The 16,088-nt window shown below is 45.0% G+C and overlaps 1 protein-coding gene across 1 annotated transcript in view; it reads right to left on the minus strand.

The window, feature by feature from the left end:
- Positions 1 to 16,088, minus strand: part of TXNRD2 (thioredoxin reductase 2) — a 62,127-nt gene that overhangs the window by 16,311 nt on the left and 29,728 nt on the right. The window contains exons 11-12 of the mRNA XM_080985162.1: positions 14,246 to 14,420; positions 2,310 to 2,446 (exon numbers count right to left, since the gene is read on the minus strand). Coding sequence (XP_080841288.1) covers positions 2,310 to 2,446; positions 14,246 to 14,420 — 312 coding nt within the window. The remainder of the gene's footprint in view (positions 1 to 2,309; positions 2,447 to 14,245; positions 14,421 to 16,088) is intronic.

The following is a 16,088-nucleotide window of genomic DNA, read 5'->3' on the forward strand; positions in this document are numbered from 1 at the left end:
CTTTTTCCGAACTAACGTTTTGGCTTTCAAGATCGTCTGTCAATGTGATTTGTCAACGTTGCCGTTTCCCTCTCCCCCGCCTGAAATGCAGCTGCCAATCATTTCTGTGGCAGGAAATACAGATGTTATTTTGGCGTTCCAGAGATCAGAGAAAGAGATAAAACCTGGAGGGTGGGGGAGGAAAGCCTCTGGCATACATTCCTTTAAAAAAAAGCACGAGGAACACCCAAGCTAATTACTAAAACATCCCTGCAGACATAAGCGCAGGGTATTTTTCGCTCTCTGTGCGTATGAAAAAACAATGGCTTAAGACTTCCCTGAGTAAACAAGTCGACACAAACGCTCGCTTTACACCCATGCGTGGGACTATGTTAGATTATCGCAATAAAAATTCTAGAACTCGTAAAGGCTTTCTGGGAAATGGTATATAATGAGTTAAAGAAGGTGTTTAAAAATAATTTTGTTAAAAAACTGGAAACTTTTCTCTTGGGTATAGGGGGTGAAGAGATATCAAGGGAAGACAAAAGCTTGTTCATGTATGCAACAACTGCAGCAAGAATTATTTTAGCCCCAAAATGGAAACAACAAGAAATACCAACGAAAGAAGAGGGGCAGATGAAGACGATGGACTTTGCAGAACTGGCGAAGCTGACAGGAAAAATCCCAAACCAGCAAGATCAAGTATTCCAAAAAGACTGGAGTAAATTCATACGGTATCTGAAAGATCATTGTAAACAATTAACACCACTAGCAGGGTTGTCTGAAGACTTGTAATGAGAATTTTTCTCTCTTTCTATCTTTATTTAAATTTCTGAGATATTCTGTAATAAGTGTAATTAGAATTGGAAAACGTATAAATTGCGTTATTTGTGGGGCATAGGAATTCGTTCATTTCCCCTCCCAAAATATAGTCCAGCCCCCCACAAGGTCTGAGGGACAGTGGACCAACCCCCTGCTGAAAAAGTTTGCTGACCCTTGCACTAATAGCTTTCTCCTCCACAAATTTTTCTAATCTCCTTTAAAAGTGATTCCGTTGGAGGACTTGTAAAAGGGTAAAAGAATATTGGGAAATAATATATAATGAATTGGGAAAAAAATGTTTAAAAGTACCTTTCCAAAAAAACAACAACCAGAGTCCTTTTTGTTGGGAATAATTCAGAGGGAAATTCCCAGATGTCAAAAAAAGGTTATTTGTGTATGCTACTACTGCAGCCCGTGTTTTGTTAGCCCCCAAATGGAAAATGAGCGAGGTCCCGACCAAAGAAGAATGGCAGCTTAAACTGATGGAATCCGTGCAGCTTGCAGACTTAACTTTTAGAATAAGAGAACAAGAAGAATGTACGTTTAAAGAAGCCTGGAAAATGTTTACTGAATATATGGGTAAAAATTGTGTTTATTTAAAAACGCTGGTAGCACTAAGATAGATTCAACAATGTAAATAAGTTTTGATGGATGTAACAATGGATTATTGAATGGTTCAGTTCATGTAAAATACGCAGGGATGAATGGTATGTAAAATGAACCATGGAAAGAGAGGAAGGGAAGTCTTTTTTTAAGGTTGTGTAAATGAATATTTTGAAATGTAAATTAGAAAATTTAATTATATGTAATGTCATTCCAGTTGGTGGCCATCATTACATTTTGTGGGAGCAAATTCTATAGTTTAACTAGGGGCTGTGTGGAGAAGCTACTTCTTTTTTTGTCTGTACTGAATCTTCTGTCATTCGGCTTTTCTGGGTGCCATCAAGTCCTAGTGTTATTAGAGATGGAGGGGAAACCTTCTCTGCCCCAAAACATTTTGCCTCTCTTGCAAGAATGGTTAGAAGTTGTGAGTTGCTGCCAGCAAGATAGCATGATGCATTGCTTTCAGAGAGAGAGAGCAAGTAAGAAGTGTTTTTGCAAAAACCGTGTGAACTTAATTGTCAATCAGTTTGATTTCACAGTCAAATTACTAACACCTTCAGCCTTTTTTTAAAAAAATAGCTGTATTTTTTTTTTGCCTTCCACGGGCAGCAAAACCTATTTATTTCAGAGGCAGAATTGATATAGGAGAGATAACAAAGCCTTCTTGCCAGCTGTTGCCACATAATGCTTTTCACCTGATAAGCATCAGTAATAATCTCTAACGCAGAGGTGTTCTGCGTGGAGGAAATTACTGTTCTGTGTTGCTGGCATAAACACTCCAAATGAAAACGAAAAGCGGGGCTTTAACACGCTGATATAGGCTTGACGACAAATGGGCAGCGGTTATTAATCAAGAACAAAGTAAGTTTTCCTGTCATTGTCAAGGAGTTTATGTAGACGTCTACCTCTGTTATGTCTCCAATTGCATAAATGTGAGGAACAGAAGTAGTTTCTCTTGCATCAACAATGATTTTCCCCGTCGCGGGATTTGTTTTCACTCCAGCCATCTCCAAGTTGAGAGTCTGGGTGTCAGGGGCTCGGCCTGGGAAAGAAAGAGTAAGAGAGTGCATATGGTTGTTGTTGTTGTTTTAGAAAACAATAAAAATTAAAAGAAACATTTTTAAAAGATTTTAGCAGTTTTAATTCTTACCAAAAAAAAAAAAAAAAAATTCCCCAACAACGTAAGGACATAGGAAGAGCCTTCTAGATCAGGCCAGTGACCCATTTAGTCCAGAATCCACAGTCCAGTATAACTGAAGGAGCGTCTCCACCTCCATCATTCTGCCCGGACACTTAGGTCCAGCGCCAAGGGCCTTCTGGCGGTTCCCTCACTGCGAGAAGCCAAGTTACAGGGAACAAGGCAGAGGGCCTTCTCGGTAGTGGCACCCGCCCTGTGGAACGCCCTCCCACCAGATGTCAAGAAAATAAACAACCATCTGACTTTTAGAAGACATCTGAAGGCAGCCCTGTTTAGGGAAGCTTTTAATGTTTAATAGGTTATTGTATTTTAGTGCTTTGTTGGGGTATAAATAAGAAATTATTATTATTATTATTATTATTATTATTATTATTATTATTATTTCAATTATATACAGGAAACCTGTAAGCAGGACCTTAGTGCAATTGTACATTCCCCTTCTGTGGTTCCTATCGACTGGTACTCGGAAGCAGGGATGCGGGTGGCACTGTGGTCTAAACCACTAAGCCTCTTGGGCTTGCCGATCGGAAGGATGGCGGTTCGAATCCCCACGATGGAGTGAGCTCCTGTTGCTCTCTCCCAACTCCTGCCAACCTAGCAGTTCAAAAGCACACCAGTGCAAGCAGATAAATAGGTACCGGAGTTTTCAAGACTCCGTTGGGATCCTGCACACTCCCGCAGAGGATACCTTGATCAACCGTTGCCGACTTACGAATCAACTCCCCCCTGCCCACAGACAAATGTCGCCTTCTGCAGAAAGCTCTCCAGATTGTTTTGAGAAAGGTCCGTGCAGTTTTGGGGCAGACGCAGACCAATTTAGCCAACTCATTAATGCGAAAAGCAAAGGCCTTGACTGATTTCTACAAGGATGAATCCCAGCTGTTCATTTTCCTCCAGCTTTGCGGATTCAATCCTTCCCAAGGGGGCATGCTGGGGGTAGGGTGGGGGGAACAGCTTGGAATTTGCCAGCCGATTCTCTTGTCGGGGATTTTTAATGAGGTCCAAACATCTCCTTGGACTCAAGAGGCTTTTCCTCTTATTACATGACAGAGATTCACCCCCCCCAACCAGGCCATTGTTAACCTAGAAACCTCATAAGTTACAGGTGGACAGATTTTGGCTGAAACTTAAGGAGGAACTGCCTTGAACCCTAAACTAAGATCCATTGGTATTTTGGTTCTGTGGGCCTATCCAGATGTTCTTTTTATTCTGCATTAATTATTATTGGGGGGGGGGAGGTTTATTATGACCCCACTTTAAATACTGTTTGTGCCTGCAAAATTTTTGGGCAAACATGCAGCTTTCTTTCTAATCTATGCATTTCTCGTAGCTTCCTGGTGAAATCCTGTAAAATAATAATAATAATAATTTTTATTTATACCCCGCCTTCCCCAGCCAAGGCCGGGCTCAGAGCGGCTTACAAGCAATAATAAAAACAAGTTGAATGATTACAACTTAAAAACAAAATTAAAATACAACATTAAAATATTGAAACATTAAAACATTAAAATGTAGCCTCCTCGCAGGAGGAGAAGGAAAAGAAAAAAGAAAGAGAGGGAGGGAATCAAATTGGCTCCAAGCCAAAGGCCAGGCGGAACAACTCTGTCTTACAGGCCCTGCGGAAAGAAATCAGATCCTGCAGGGCCCTGGTCTCATGAGGCAGAGTGTTCCACCAGGCCGGAGCCAGTGTTGAAAAGGCCCTGGCTCTGGTTGAAGCTAATCTAACTTCCTTAGGGCCCGGGACCACTAGGGTGTTGCTATTTATGGACCTTGAGGCTCTCCGTGGGGCACACCAGGAGAGGCGGTCCCGTAGGTACGAGGGTCCTAGGCCGTGAAGGGCTTTAAAGGTCAAAAGCAGCACCTTAAATCTGACCCTGTACTCCACCGGGAGCCAGTGCAGCTTGAAAAGCACTGGATGAATATGCTCCCATAGCAGAGACCCTGTGAGGAGCCTCGCTGCAGCATTCTGCGCCCGCTGGAGTTTCTGGGACAGCTTCAAGGGCAGCCCCGTGTAGAGCGAATTACAGTAGTCAACCCTGGAGATGAGCGTTGCATGGATCACTGTGGCCAGGTCGGGGCAGGAAAGGTAAGGGACCAACTGCTTGATGCTATATTGCCTCATTTGATTTTTTTAAGCAGAGGTTGGATGGCCATCTGTCAGTGATTCTTTAGCTGTGATTCCCATACTTCCGGGAATTCGAAATGTTGGCCCTTAGGGTTCCTTCCAACCTTATGATTCTGTGTTCCAGGTTTCTTTGTTTCCCTCCACTTTTGGCATTATACGTGCAAGTCTCGATATTCATACACAAGGCATTCTCAGGAAATAGTTTGCCAGTGTTCACAAAATGAGCCAACAATTTCCATTGATTCCTATGGGGAAATTTCTAATGCGTTCCCAAACGCAGAATTTTGACCTCCAAAATGACAACAACAAAACCCCAGAAAAACCTTAGAAAACCTTACAAAAGGCATACAAGAAAGGAAAAAAAAAAGATTCCTTATTTGTCCAAACCCCTCCATCCTTCCCACCATGGTTTCTGGTGAAATGTCTGTCGAAGACCAGCAAAACACAAAAAAGTAAGGCTTGTTTGTTTACAGTACTACAAGCAGGTCCAGCAGTTTGGATATCTGAATCTGCAATTTGGGGGGGGGGGGGGGAGGCCAAGATTTGGGTCCTAATTCCTCATGTTTGCATAAGTGAATTTTTGTATTTGGATAGCGGGACCCGCATATATTGTGCAAGAGCGTTCCTCCAGGCGGCAATAGTGTGACCAAAGAGCAAACAATGTAACAGAACAATGCGTGCACAGTCCAGTATAAATCCACCACTGTTGCACTATTATTGCGTCAACCAACTGTCCACAGTCACATCATGTGTTTAGAGCGCTGTGATACCGCTTTAAACAGTCATGGCTTTCCCCAAAGAATTCTGGGAGCTATGGTCTGTCAATGACAAACCTAGACAGCATCTTAAAAAGCACCTTGCCAACAAAGGTCCGTATAGTTAAAGCTATGGTTTTCCCAGTAGTGATGTATGGAAGTGAGAGCTGGACCATAAAGAAGGCTGATCGCCAAAGAATTGATGCTTTTGAATTCTGGTGCTGGAGGAGACTCTTGAGAGTCCCATGGACTGCAAGAAGATCAAACCTATCCATTCTGAAGGAAATCAGCCCTGAGTGCTCACTGGAAGGACAGACCCTGAAGCTGAGACACCATTACTTTGGCCTCCTCATGAGAAGAGAAGACTCCCTGGAAAAGACCCTGATGTTGGGAAAGATTGAGGGCACAAGGAGAAGGGGACAACAGAGGACGAGATGGTTGGACAGTGTTCTCAAAGCTAGTAACATGAGTTTGACCAAACTGCGGGAGGCAGTGGAAGACAGGAGTGCCTGGGGTCACGAAGAGTTGGACACAACTAAACGACTAAACAACAACAAAATGGTCTGTCAAGGATGCTGAGAGTTGTTTACCTCACAGAGCTACAGTTCCCAGAATGGTCTAACAGCCAACCCCTCTTCAAAGGGAACTCTGGGAATCATAGCTCTGTGAGGAGCAGCCTCCCATCTACAATTTGGCCCTGTTTACTGAGGGACTGGTGGGAACTGTAGTTCAGAAGCATCTGGAGGGACCAGCCCTGGTCTAGGATCTCGGATGGGGTAGGCCACACTGGACCTGGTGTTGGATCAACCCTCTTGACTTTTGTCAGGCAGATTCCTGCATTCCTAAGTACCCTTTACCACTTGGTGCGTTCAGTGTGCCACCTTCACCTCCTGCTTTCAAGGGTCTAGGCAACTGAAGAAAGCCAGCATTAGGCTCTGAACGCCAGTGTCTGGAATTGCAAGGAGGAAAAGCGCGGCTGTTGTGCTCAGATCTTGTCTTCCCATTGGGGCATCTGGTTGGCCACTATGACTTTTAGAAGACATCTGACTTTTAGAAGACATCCGAAGGCAGCCCTGTTTAGGGAAGCTTTTAATATTTGATGAATTATTGTATATTAATATTTTGGTGGAAGCCGCCCAGAGTGGCTGGGGAAACCCAGCCAGATGGCTGGGGTATAAATAATAAAAAGGTAAAGGTAAAGGGACCCCTGACCATTAGGTCCAGTCATGACCGACTCTGGGGTTGCAGTGCTCATCTCGCTTTATTGGCCGAGGGAGCCGGCGTACAGCTTCCGGGTCATGTGGCCAGCATGACTAAGCCCCTTCTGGCGAACCAGAGCAGCGCACGGAAATGTCGTTTACCTTCCCGCCGGAGCGGTACCTATTTATCTACTTGCACTTTGACGTGCTTTCGAACTGCTAGGTTGGCAGGAGCAGGGACCGAGCAACGGGAGCTCACCCCGTCGCGGGGATTCGAACCGCCGACCTTCTGATCGGCAAGTCCTAGGCTCTGTGGTTTAACCCACAGCACCTAAAGGGAAAGGTATTATTATTATTAGAACAGGGTGCTGGGCTACAGGGGCCAATGGCCAGATCCAGTAGGGCCTCTTTTTACACCAATGTTTCCCAAACTTGGGTCTCCAGCTGTTTTTGGACTACAACTCCCATCATCCCTAGCTAGCAGGGCCAGCGGTCAGGGATGATGGGAATGGTAGTCTAGAAACAGCTGGAGATTAAGAACACCTTGGGGGGGCTTCAAAATTTGGAAGTGGAGCTAGCTAAGCCTCTAGACGCAACTAAAGCATTTTCCCAAACCAAAATACTTTCGCCCATTTGATCTTAATGGAGGGTATTGAATAGATTCTTCGGCTTGGAAACCAGAGCTGGACATGGCTTCCAGCCAATAAAATTTCAACGTTAAGTTTTAACATTTTCGTCGCTGCTTTTAGGATTCCGCATGGGACACACGGGGGAAAGAGGATGAGGTTTCGCTTTGGGTCGGCCAAATGCATTTCACTTTCTTCCTTTTCGTTAGAATCATAGAATCATAGACTTGGAAGAGACCACAAGGGCCATCGAGTCCAACCCCCTGCCAAGCAGGAAACACCATCAGAGCACTCCTGACATATGGTTGTCAAGCCTCTGCTTAAAGACCTCCAAAGAAGGAGACTCCACCACACTCCTTGGCAGCAAATTCCACTGTCAAACAGCTCTTACTGTCAGGAAGTTCTTCCTAATGTTTAGGTGGAATCTTCTTTTTTGTAGTTTGGATCCATTGCTCCGTGTCCGCTTCTCTGGAGCAGCAGAAAACAACCTTTCTCCCTCCTCTATGTGACATCCTTTTATATATTTGAACATGGCTATCATATCACCCCTTAACCTCCTCTTCTCCAGGCTAATGCCCAGATATTCAGATGTCGGGAGATTGGAGCCGAGAGAAATTAAACATTGCCCTGCAGATTTGATCATCTCAGCTGTTGTTTTGGTTACAGCATAAAAAAAAAAAGTCAGCCTGTTTTAGGGAGGGGGGAGAGATTCAGTTCAGTTCCCCTTTAAATGCACACTTATCTAATCTGCACTTTCTCTAACAATTTGCACACTGGAAGACAGCGATCCTTCGAAATTTGCACTTCTCTGAATTTTGCAACGCTACCCTCCCTTCAGCTAACCTGTACAAATACCGAAACATTAAGAGGAAAGTGTGCATGGAAATGGGTATATATTTGTGAAAGTGGCATGCACAAATGCATTGTATGTGGAGAAACTGGTATGCAAAAATAAAAATAAAAATGTGAATTTGGAAAAATCGGATACAAAAATGTGCAGAGCAGGAGAAATTCACACTAAAATGCTGGTGAATTTTCATGAGGACTTAAAAAAAAAAGCAGACTGATGTGGAAAACTCAACTCAAGATTGGAAAAATGAGAAACTGAGAGAAACCTAAACTGACTGTTCAGTGGTACCTCAGGTTACATAGGCTTCAGGTTGCATATGCTTCAGGTTACAGACTCCGCTAACGCAGAAATAGTACCTGGGGTTAAGAACTTTGCTTCAGGATGAGAACAGAAATCGTGCTCCGGTGGCACAGCGGCAGCAGGAGGCCCCATTAGCTAAAGTGGTGCTTCAGATTAAGAACAGTTTCAGGTTAAGAACGGACCTCCGGAACGAATTAAGTACTTAACCCGAGGTACCACTGTATCTCCCACCCCTAGTTGTGGTTGCAAGGTGCTGCATTAAAACGAAAGCTTTAATTCGCCCACTTCCCGGGCCTGACAGAAAATGGTGGAAATAAAAATGGGCAGATTCGCCCCTTCCTAATGTCTCGGCAGGGTGCTGGGATGAGAAATTTGTGTGGCTGTTTCTCTCTCTCCTTCTCTGCCCTCCCACTTCTCTCTGTTTCTCTCTCTCTCTTAAAAGTTAGCATATTGCGTGCTAACTTGTTCCTCTAAGCTCTGCCTGAGCCGGAAAATGGGGAAACTGGAAAAGCCCCCATTAAGCTGCCGGCTTGCAGGCCTCCCCAGACGTTTTATTCTCGGTGCACAAAAGAAGTACAACAGGAGGAAGTTGTTTCACATCCGAGCCCGAGATAAGGTCTCGGTTGTGTTTTCTTTAAAAGTATTGTCGTTGTTATTATTTTTGGTGCCTGATATCATCGGAGCTGGGGGACCAGAGGGCCAAGAGAGGGACGGCAGGGATCCAGCGTCCCACAGGGAGGCCTGAAGGAAGGCAGACAGATAGCTTGAGTGCCGACAGCTCCACTCGCCGATCCCAGAGGAAGTGTCAGTTTTGCCAGCTGAAATGAATCTGCTGGAGCCTTCCCAACCTCCCCGCCTCAGAGCCATTCAGATTCAGCATTGTTTGGATTGGTAGAGCGGGGAGGACCCTGGCTTTTCAGGCAGGCGGATAATACAGTGAATCATATGTTTATTTATAATCAGATCTCCAATGCAGGGGCCGGGCTTCCCTTTTGTTTAATAATTTCCCTCCCTCCACATCAAAGGCCCTTAAGTGTTTTCCTCCGCTCAGCTCTTGTTTTCGGAACGCAAACACATTTCCCATCCCGGAGGAGACTCTCAAGTTCACATCAAACGTTGGAACCGTGTTCCCTCTCCCAGTGAAGAGAGGGAGGGAGAGAATGCTTTTATTCTGTTTTCCTGATATAAGCCTCTTAAAAGGCTTTAAAAATAAAAAAAGTCAGGTGGAAAATTTCTGATCTAGATTTCTGTTTCTGGATCTTGACCCCACACCGGCCTGGCGTGACGATCTCGTAACTGAGCTGACCGTTGCCTGGAATGGTTCCTCTTCCTCACCTTGCAAGGTTAACTTGGGGGTCATAAAAAGAGGTTGCTGGATCAGGCCATTGGCTTATCTGCTCCCACATCCAGCATTCTTAAAGGGAAAGGTAATAATAATAATAATAATAATAATAATAATAATAATAATAAATTATTATTTATACCCCGCCCATCTGGCTGGGCTTCCCCAGCCACTCTGGGCGGCTTCCAACAAAATATTAAAATTCAGTAATCCATCAAATGTTAAAAACTTCCCTGCCTTCAGATGTCTTCTAAAACTCTGGTAGTTAATGCCCGATGGAATTAATCTGCAGAACTCACTCTTTCAGGAGGCAGTGATTGCCTCCAAGTTTAGATGGCTTTGAAAGAGGATTGGGTAAATTCATGGCAAAGAGGAATATTGATGACTGCTAGCCAAGACGGCTATGCCCTGCCTTCGCGGTTGGAGGCAGCAATGCGTCTTATTAAAAAAGGTCAAGGACCCCTGGACGGTTAAGTCCAGTCAAAGGCGACTATAGGGTTGTGGCACTCATTTCACTTTCAGGCCAAGGGAGCCGGCGTTTGTCCACAGACAGCTTTCCGGGTCTTGTGGCCAGCAGGACTAAACCACTTCTGGCGCAACTGGACACCGTGACGGATGCCAGAGCACACGAAAAGGCCGTTTACCTTCCCGCTGCAGTGGTACCTATTTATCTACTTGCGCAGGCGTGCTTTCGAACTGCTAGGTTGGCAGGAGCTGGGACAGAGCAGCGGGAGCTCACCCCATCGCGCGGATTCGAACCGCCGACCTTCTGATCGGCAAGCCAAAGAGGCTCAGTGGTTTAGACCACAGCGCCACCCGCATCTTGCTTTAATAAGCCATGATATCAACAAACCCAGAAGCCGAAGTGCAGCGATATGGAAATGCAAAAGAAAATCAGGATGGAAGTTGCCGCCTCCTTACACCCCAACCTATGTAACCCCACAGGAACTCAATGCACCTCTTGCCGGCAACCTAGGTGTTGTTTTTCCATAGGCACAGAACCACGTAGGCAGTCTTGGCTCCTGTCCCTGTGGCTCTTGGGAGCTACACCGTTTCCAAGCAAGTATGCTAAACATCCCGACAATTGCGCTCCATGGCCACTTTCCCTTCCGTAGCGGCAGTTCCAAACACGGCTGAATGTTACGCCAAGTACACCTGGAGTCTTCTTCGACATATGGCTCCTAAATCAAGCGCTGGGCTTGGCGCCATTCCAGGCGTTTAAGGCAAATCAGATAAGCCGCTCGGGGAAGAGCGCAGAGGGGAAACACCCTCAGATATGCAGAACAAACCTTTCCTTAACTTTTCTTGATATGCATCACAACTGTCAGGCGACACCCCTTGACAAGGCAGATGGAAAGATACCTTTCGAACCGGCTTTGTTATTTCTCTCCCTCCCCGGAATCTCCTCCCCACTCTCACCTATAAGCAGGTAGCAATAGCTCAGCTGGTTAAGAGCATGGCGCTGGGAATGCCTGGAGTGGCGAATCTGATCCCCTTATGGGAGAGTTCCATATTCCTGCATTGCAACTGCGCATGCGCAAAGCGTGATTTAGCGCTTCTGCGCATGCGCGTCCGCTGAAACCCGGAAGTAACCCATTCCGGTACTTCCGGGTTTCAGCGGGTCCGTAACCCGAAAAAACACAACCTGAAGCGTCTGTAACCCGAGGTATGACTATATATGAATGTGCCAACCAAAACAACAAATCTCCCCATAAGCACAGCATAGTAAGAGCCATTTGACAGTGGAACAGACTCCCACAAGAAGTGCCAGACTCTCCTTCCTTGGATGCTTTTAAGCAGAGGTTGGATGGACATCTGTCGTGTGTGATCAAGCTGAGATTCCTGCATTGCAGAGGGTTGGACTAGATGACCCTTGGGGTCCCTTCCGACTCTACAATTCTATGATTTTGTCTCAGGAAAAAGGCAAGTCTGCAATAGTTCTCCCTGACATCTACGCAGGAAGATTTATTTGTAATAGTGCATCTAGTCATGTAAACAAACACCTGCAGTTTGAAGAGCTACAAGTCAGAAACAAGTTGATACCTATGGTAAGAACTAGGCCTTGCCACCCGGATAAAGTAAACAGTAAGCTTGGAACAACCTCTTTGCCTAGTCAGCTGGAGCGAGTGCGAATCACAGCCAAGTAATCAAGAGCCCAATTACAGTTGATAGATTTTAGATAACAGAAGAAAGGTCCATGAGCAGGTGAGTGAAGATGTGATAACACCGGTGGACTTTGTGACAAGGCCCCTCACAGAGACACCTTTCAGAGAAAGAATGTAATCATGCAAGAAGGTATGTTTTGCACACATAAGTCAATCCACGGTTGTGTGCAAAACAGGCCTATATGCAAGTCTCCACAAGGGCTTTTCTCTTGCTGTAGTAGCTTAAAATGTGTCAGCTATGAAATAATTGTGCATCTTATCTCCCTGCTTATTTAACTTATATGCAGAATTCATCATGCGAAAGGCTGGACTGGATGAATCCCAAGCCGGAATTAAGATTGCCGGAAGAAATATCAACAACCTCAGATATGCAGGTGACACAACTTTGATGCAAGAAAGTGAGGAGGAATTAAAGAACCTCTTAATGAGGGTGAAAGAGGAGAGCGCAAAATATGGTCTGAAGCTCAACATCAAAAAAACTAAGATCATGGCCATTGGTCCCATCACCTCCTGGCAAATAGAAGGGGAAGAAATGGAGGCAGTGAGAGATTTTACTTTCTTGGGCTCCATGATCACTGCAGATGGTGACAGCTGTCACAAAATTAAAAGACGCCTGCTTCTTGGGAGAAAAGCAATGACAAACCTAGACAGCATCTTAAAAAGCAGAGACATCACCTTGCCAACAAAGGTTCGTATAGTTAAAGCTATGGTTTTCCCAGTAGTGATGTATGGAAGTGAGAGCTGGACCATAAAGAAGGCTGATCGCCAAAGAATTGATGCTTTTGAATTATGGTGCTGGAGGAGACTCTTGAGAGTCCCATGGACTGCAAGAAGATCAAACCTATCCATTCTGAAGGAAATCAACCCTGAGTGCTCACTGGAAGGACAGACCCTGAAGCTGAGGCTCCAAAACTTTGGCCACCTCATGAGAAGAGAAGACTCCCTGGAAAAGACCCTGATGTTGGGAAAGATGGAGGGCACAAGGAGAAGGGGACGAAAGACCACGAGATGGTGGGACAGTGTTCTCGAAGCTACCAGCATGAGTTTGACCAAACTGCGGGAGGCAGTGGAAGACAGAAGTGCCTGGCGTGCTCAGGTCCATGGGGTCACGAAAAGTTGGACACGACTGAACGACTAAACAACAACAACAGTAGATAGAAAAAAGAGTCACATATCTCAGTGGTAGAGCATGCATTCTGCAGGTGAACAATCCCAGCTTCAGTCTCTGGAATCGCCAGGGAAGGCTTGGGAATGGCTGCCTGCCTGAAATCTCAGAGAGCTACTGCTAGTTGAGGTTAACAATTGGGTGATCCAATCATCCAACTCAAAATAAGGCAGCTTCTTAGTAGAGGAAGGGCTGCAGCTCAGTGTCAAAGCATGTAGAAGGTTGCCCTTCATTGCATGACAGATACCACAATTTCTGCTAGGGCAATTGTTGCATTGGGTTCCTCTGCAACGCAATATTACCGTATTTTTCACCCTATAGGGCGCACTGGCCCATAGGGCGCACCTCATTTTTTGGGGGGGGGGGAATGAATAAAAAAAATTTATTCCCCCCCCCAGCCGTGGGGCTGGGGTGGGGGAAGCCCGAGCTTCCCCCAACCCCAGCCCCTAGAACAGGCTGCTATCCGCAAGCCTTGCGAGCCTGCGGGAACTCCCGCCGGGCTCTCCAGGCTTGCGGATAGCTTCATGAAGCCTGCATTTGCCCCATAGGACGCACACACATTTCCCCTTCATTTTTGGAGGGGAAAAAGTGCGTCCTATAGGGTGAAAAATACGGTAAATCTCACCCTCGTGCTAGCAGACAGAGAAGATTGGATGCAACCCTCCATATATAGAACATTGTTGGGAACTGAGAGGTGTTTGCGATCACTCTTGCATGCCTATCTCTTCCCATGCAACACAATATTACCGTTCCACATAAGCAATTCCAGTGCAATTTTCTCTCAATATACATTTTCGCAAGGCAATTTCTCCCGACGTAGTGCATTTTTGCACGTTACCTTCATAAACATATGCACATCTATGCACAAGTTATCCCAATATAATGCGCACATTGCTAGGCTGGAGAAGGGCATTGCAAAATTCAGAGCAGTGTGAATTTCAAAAGATGGAAGCGTTTCGATTCACGAATTGTTTTGGAGTGTGCAAGTCTGGAAGCTTCCCATGCGCTTTCCTTCCCCCAACATTTCCTGTGCTGCATTTTAAAAAAATAAAACCACGAGAGGGAACAAAAGGAAAAGGAGTGCCAGAGGTATTTCAAAACGCCGTTTCTTTTTACCTACTGCCCACATCACCGTGTCAAATTCATCCGACTTTTCTTTGCCAGAATCGAGGTATTTCCACGTCACGCGCAGCCGGCCGTTCTCCGCCTTCTTCACTTTCGTTGGGCTACATTTCTTCAGGAATCTCGTCCCGTGGCCTTCCATGTGATCTGCCACAAGAGTAGCCATTTGCTACAAAGGTGATGAGAAAAACAAACAAGCAAACTGCATTTTTTATTTTTATTTTTATATATCATTTACTTACTACAGGGCATGTGGCCTGAAGCACGTTGCCAGAAGGCAATGTGGTCCTCAGTCAGAAAAGGGGTTTCCATTCCTGTGGTATATGATAAGCAACTACCGCCTCACAACAAAAATTAATAGTCCTATTGGCTGGCAGTGGGAATGGCTAAATCTGTCAATTTTGGTTTCTCTCTGTTTCTCATTTCCCCAATTTTAAATTTAGTTATCAGTTTGCTTTTTCTAAAGCCCTCATGAAAATTCATCAGCATATTATTATTATTATTATTATTATTATTATTAAAATTTGTATACCACCCTTAATCTGAAGATCACAAAATAAAAATACAAAACAAGAACACAAAATACACAATAAAAACAAGAACAAAAGTAACAACAAACCAATAACCCCCTTCCCACAAGCATATTTAAAAGGACATAAAATGTTAATCAGCCAAAGGCCTGGTGAAAAAGAAACATTTTTGGCTAGTGCCTAAAGATATACAACAAAGACACCAGGCGAGTCTTCCTGGGGGGGAAAGCATTCCACAAATGCGATTCCAGTGCAATTTTCTCCCAATATACATTTTCGTAAGGCAATTTCTCCCGACGTAGTGCAGTTTTGCACGTTACCTTCATAAACATATGCATATCTATGCACAAGCTATCCCAATATAATGCGCACATTGCTTGGCTGGAGAAGGGCATTGCAAAATTCAGAGAAGTGTGAATTTCAAAAGATGGAAGCGTTTCGATTCGTGAATTGTTTTGGAGTGTGCAAATCTGGAAGCTTCACTTTTAAATAGGAAGTGAGTTGAGTTTGTCCCCAAAACCCAGTGTAGACGAGGGATTAGCAGAAAGATGGTTCCCGGTGCCCAAACTGTGCCTGGGCACCCAAAGGAAACAGGCTGTTTGAACCCCGTACTTCATACCTAGCCCCGAGAACACAAAGGGTTTTACCCCCTCCCCACGGCACCTGTCAGATGCCTTGTCAATATAGACGACTCGTTAAGGTATCCTGGAGGGCTCGTTTTACAGATGGAAAAGATGCCTTTGCAGAAGACATCTCCAAATGTTTGAACCAATGCCATGCTGCTGTCAGGCTCTAAGCGCTCCTACTGACAACTTTGTTCAAAAAAGATGCCACAGCTGTTGATGGCGATAAGTCAAAACTGTCATCCGTCAAAGGATGAGTCTGGTAGTCGTGTAAAGGAAATATCACAAAACGCCCACACAGGAGAATTTAAGTGCTGGTGTTTGGCTTTTTAAAAATAAATTAAAAAATACATTTTACACTCATGCTCTCAGTTGCAACTGGCCAAAAAAAGTGGGGGGCAAGATGTTTGTTCTCTTCTGAAACTTGACACTCCTGTGTTTCCCTTTCAGCCTGTGCCGGCTTGAGTCCCCACGCCTATTATGTCTCAGCAGGGACCCGACCCCCCACCTCAATCTGAAACACAGCCTAGTTCCAGCAGCCCGACCTTTTATCCTTTCCAAAGAGGGATCTAATCCTGATCAACTACCATATTTTTCGCTCCATAAGATGCACCTGACCAAAAGACGCAGCTAGCTTTTAGAGGGGGAAAGCAAGAAAAAAAATATTCTGCGCAGAGCATGTAA

Source organism: Podarcis pityusensis (genome assembly GCF_964106645.2).
Source record: "Podarcis pityusensis genome assembly, chromosome: 16".
In the NCBI taxonomy this organism is placed as follows: domain Eukaryota; kingdom Metazoa; phylum Chordata; class Lepidosauria; order Squamata; family Lacertidae; genus Podarcis; species Podarcis pityusensis.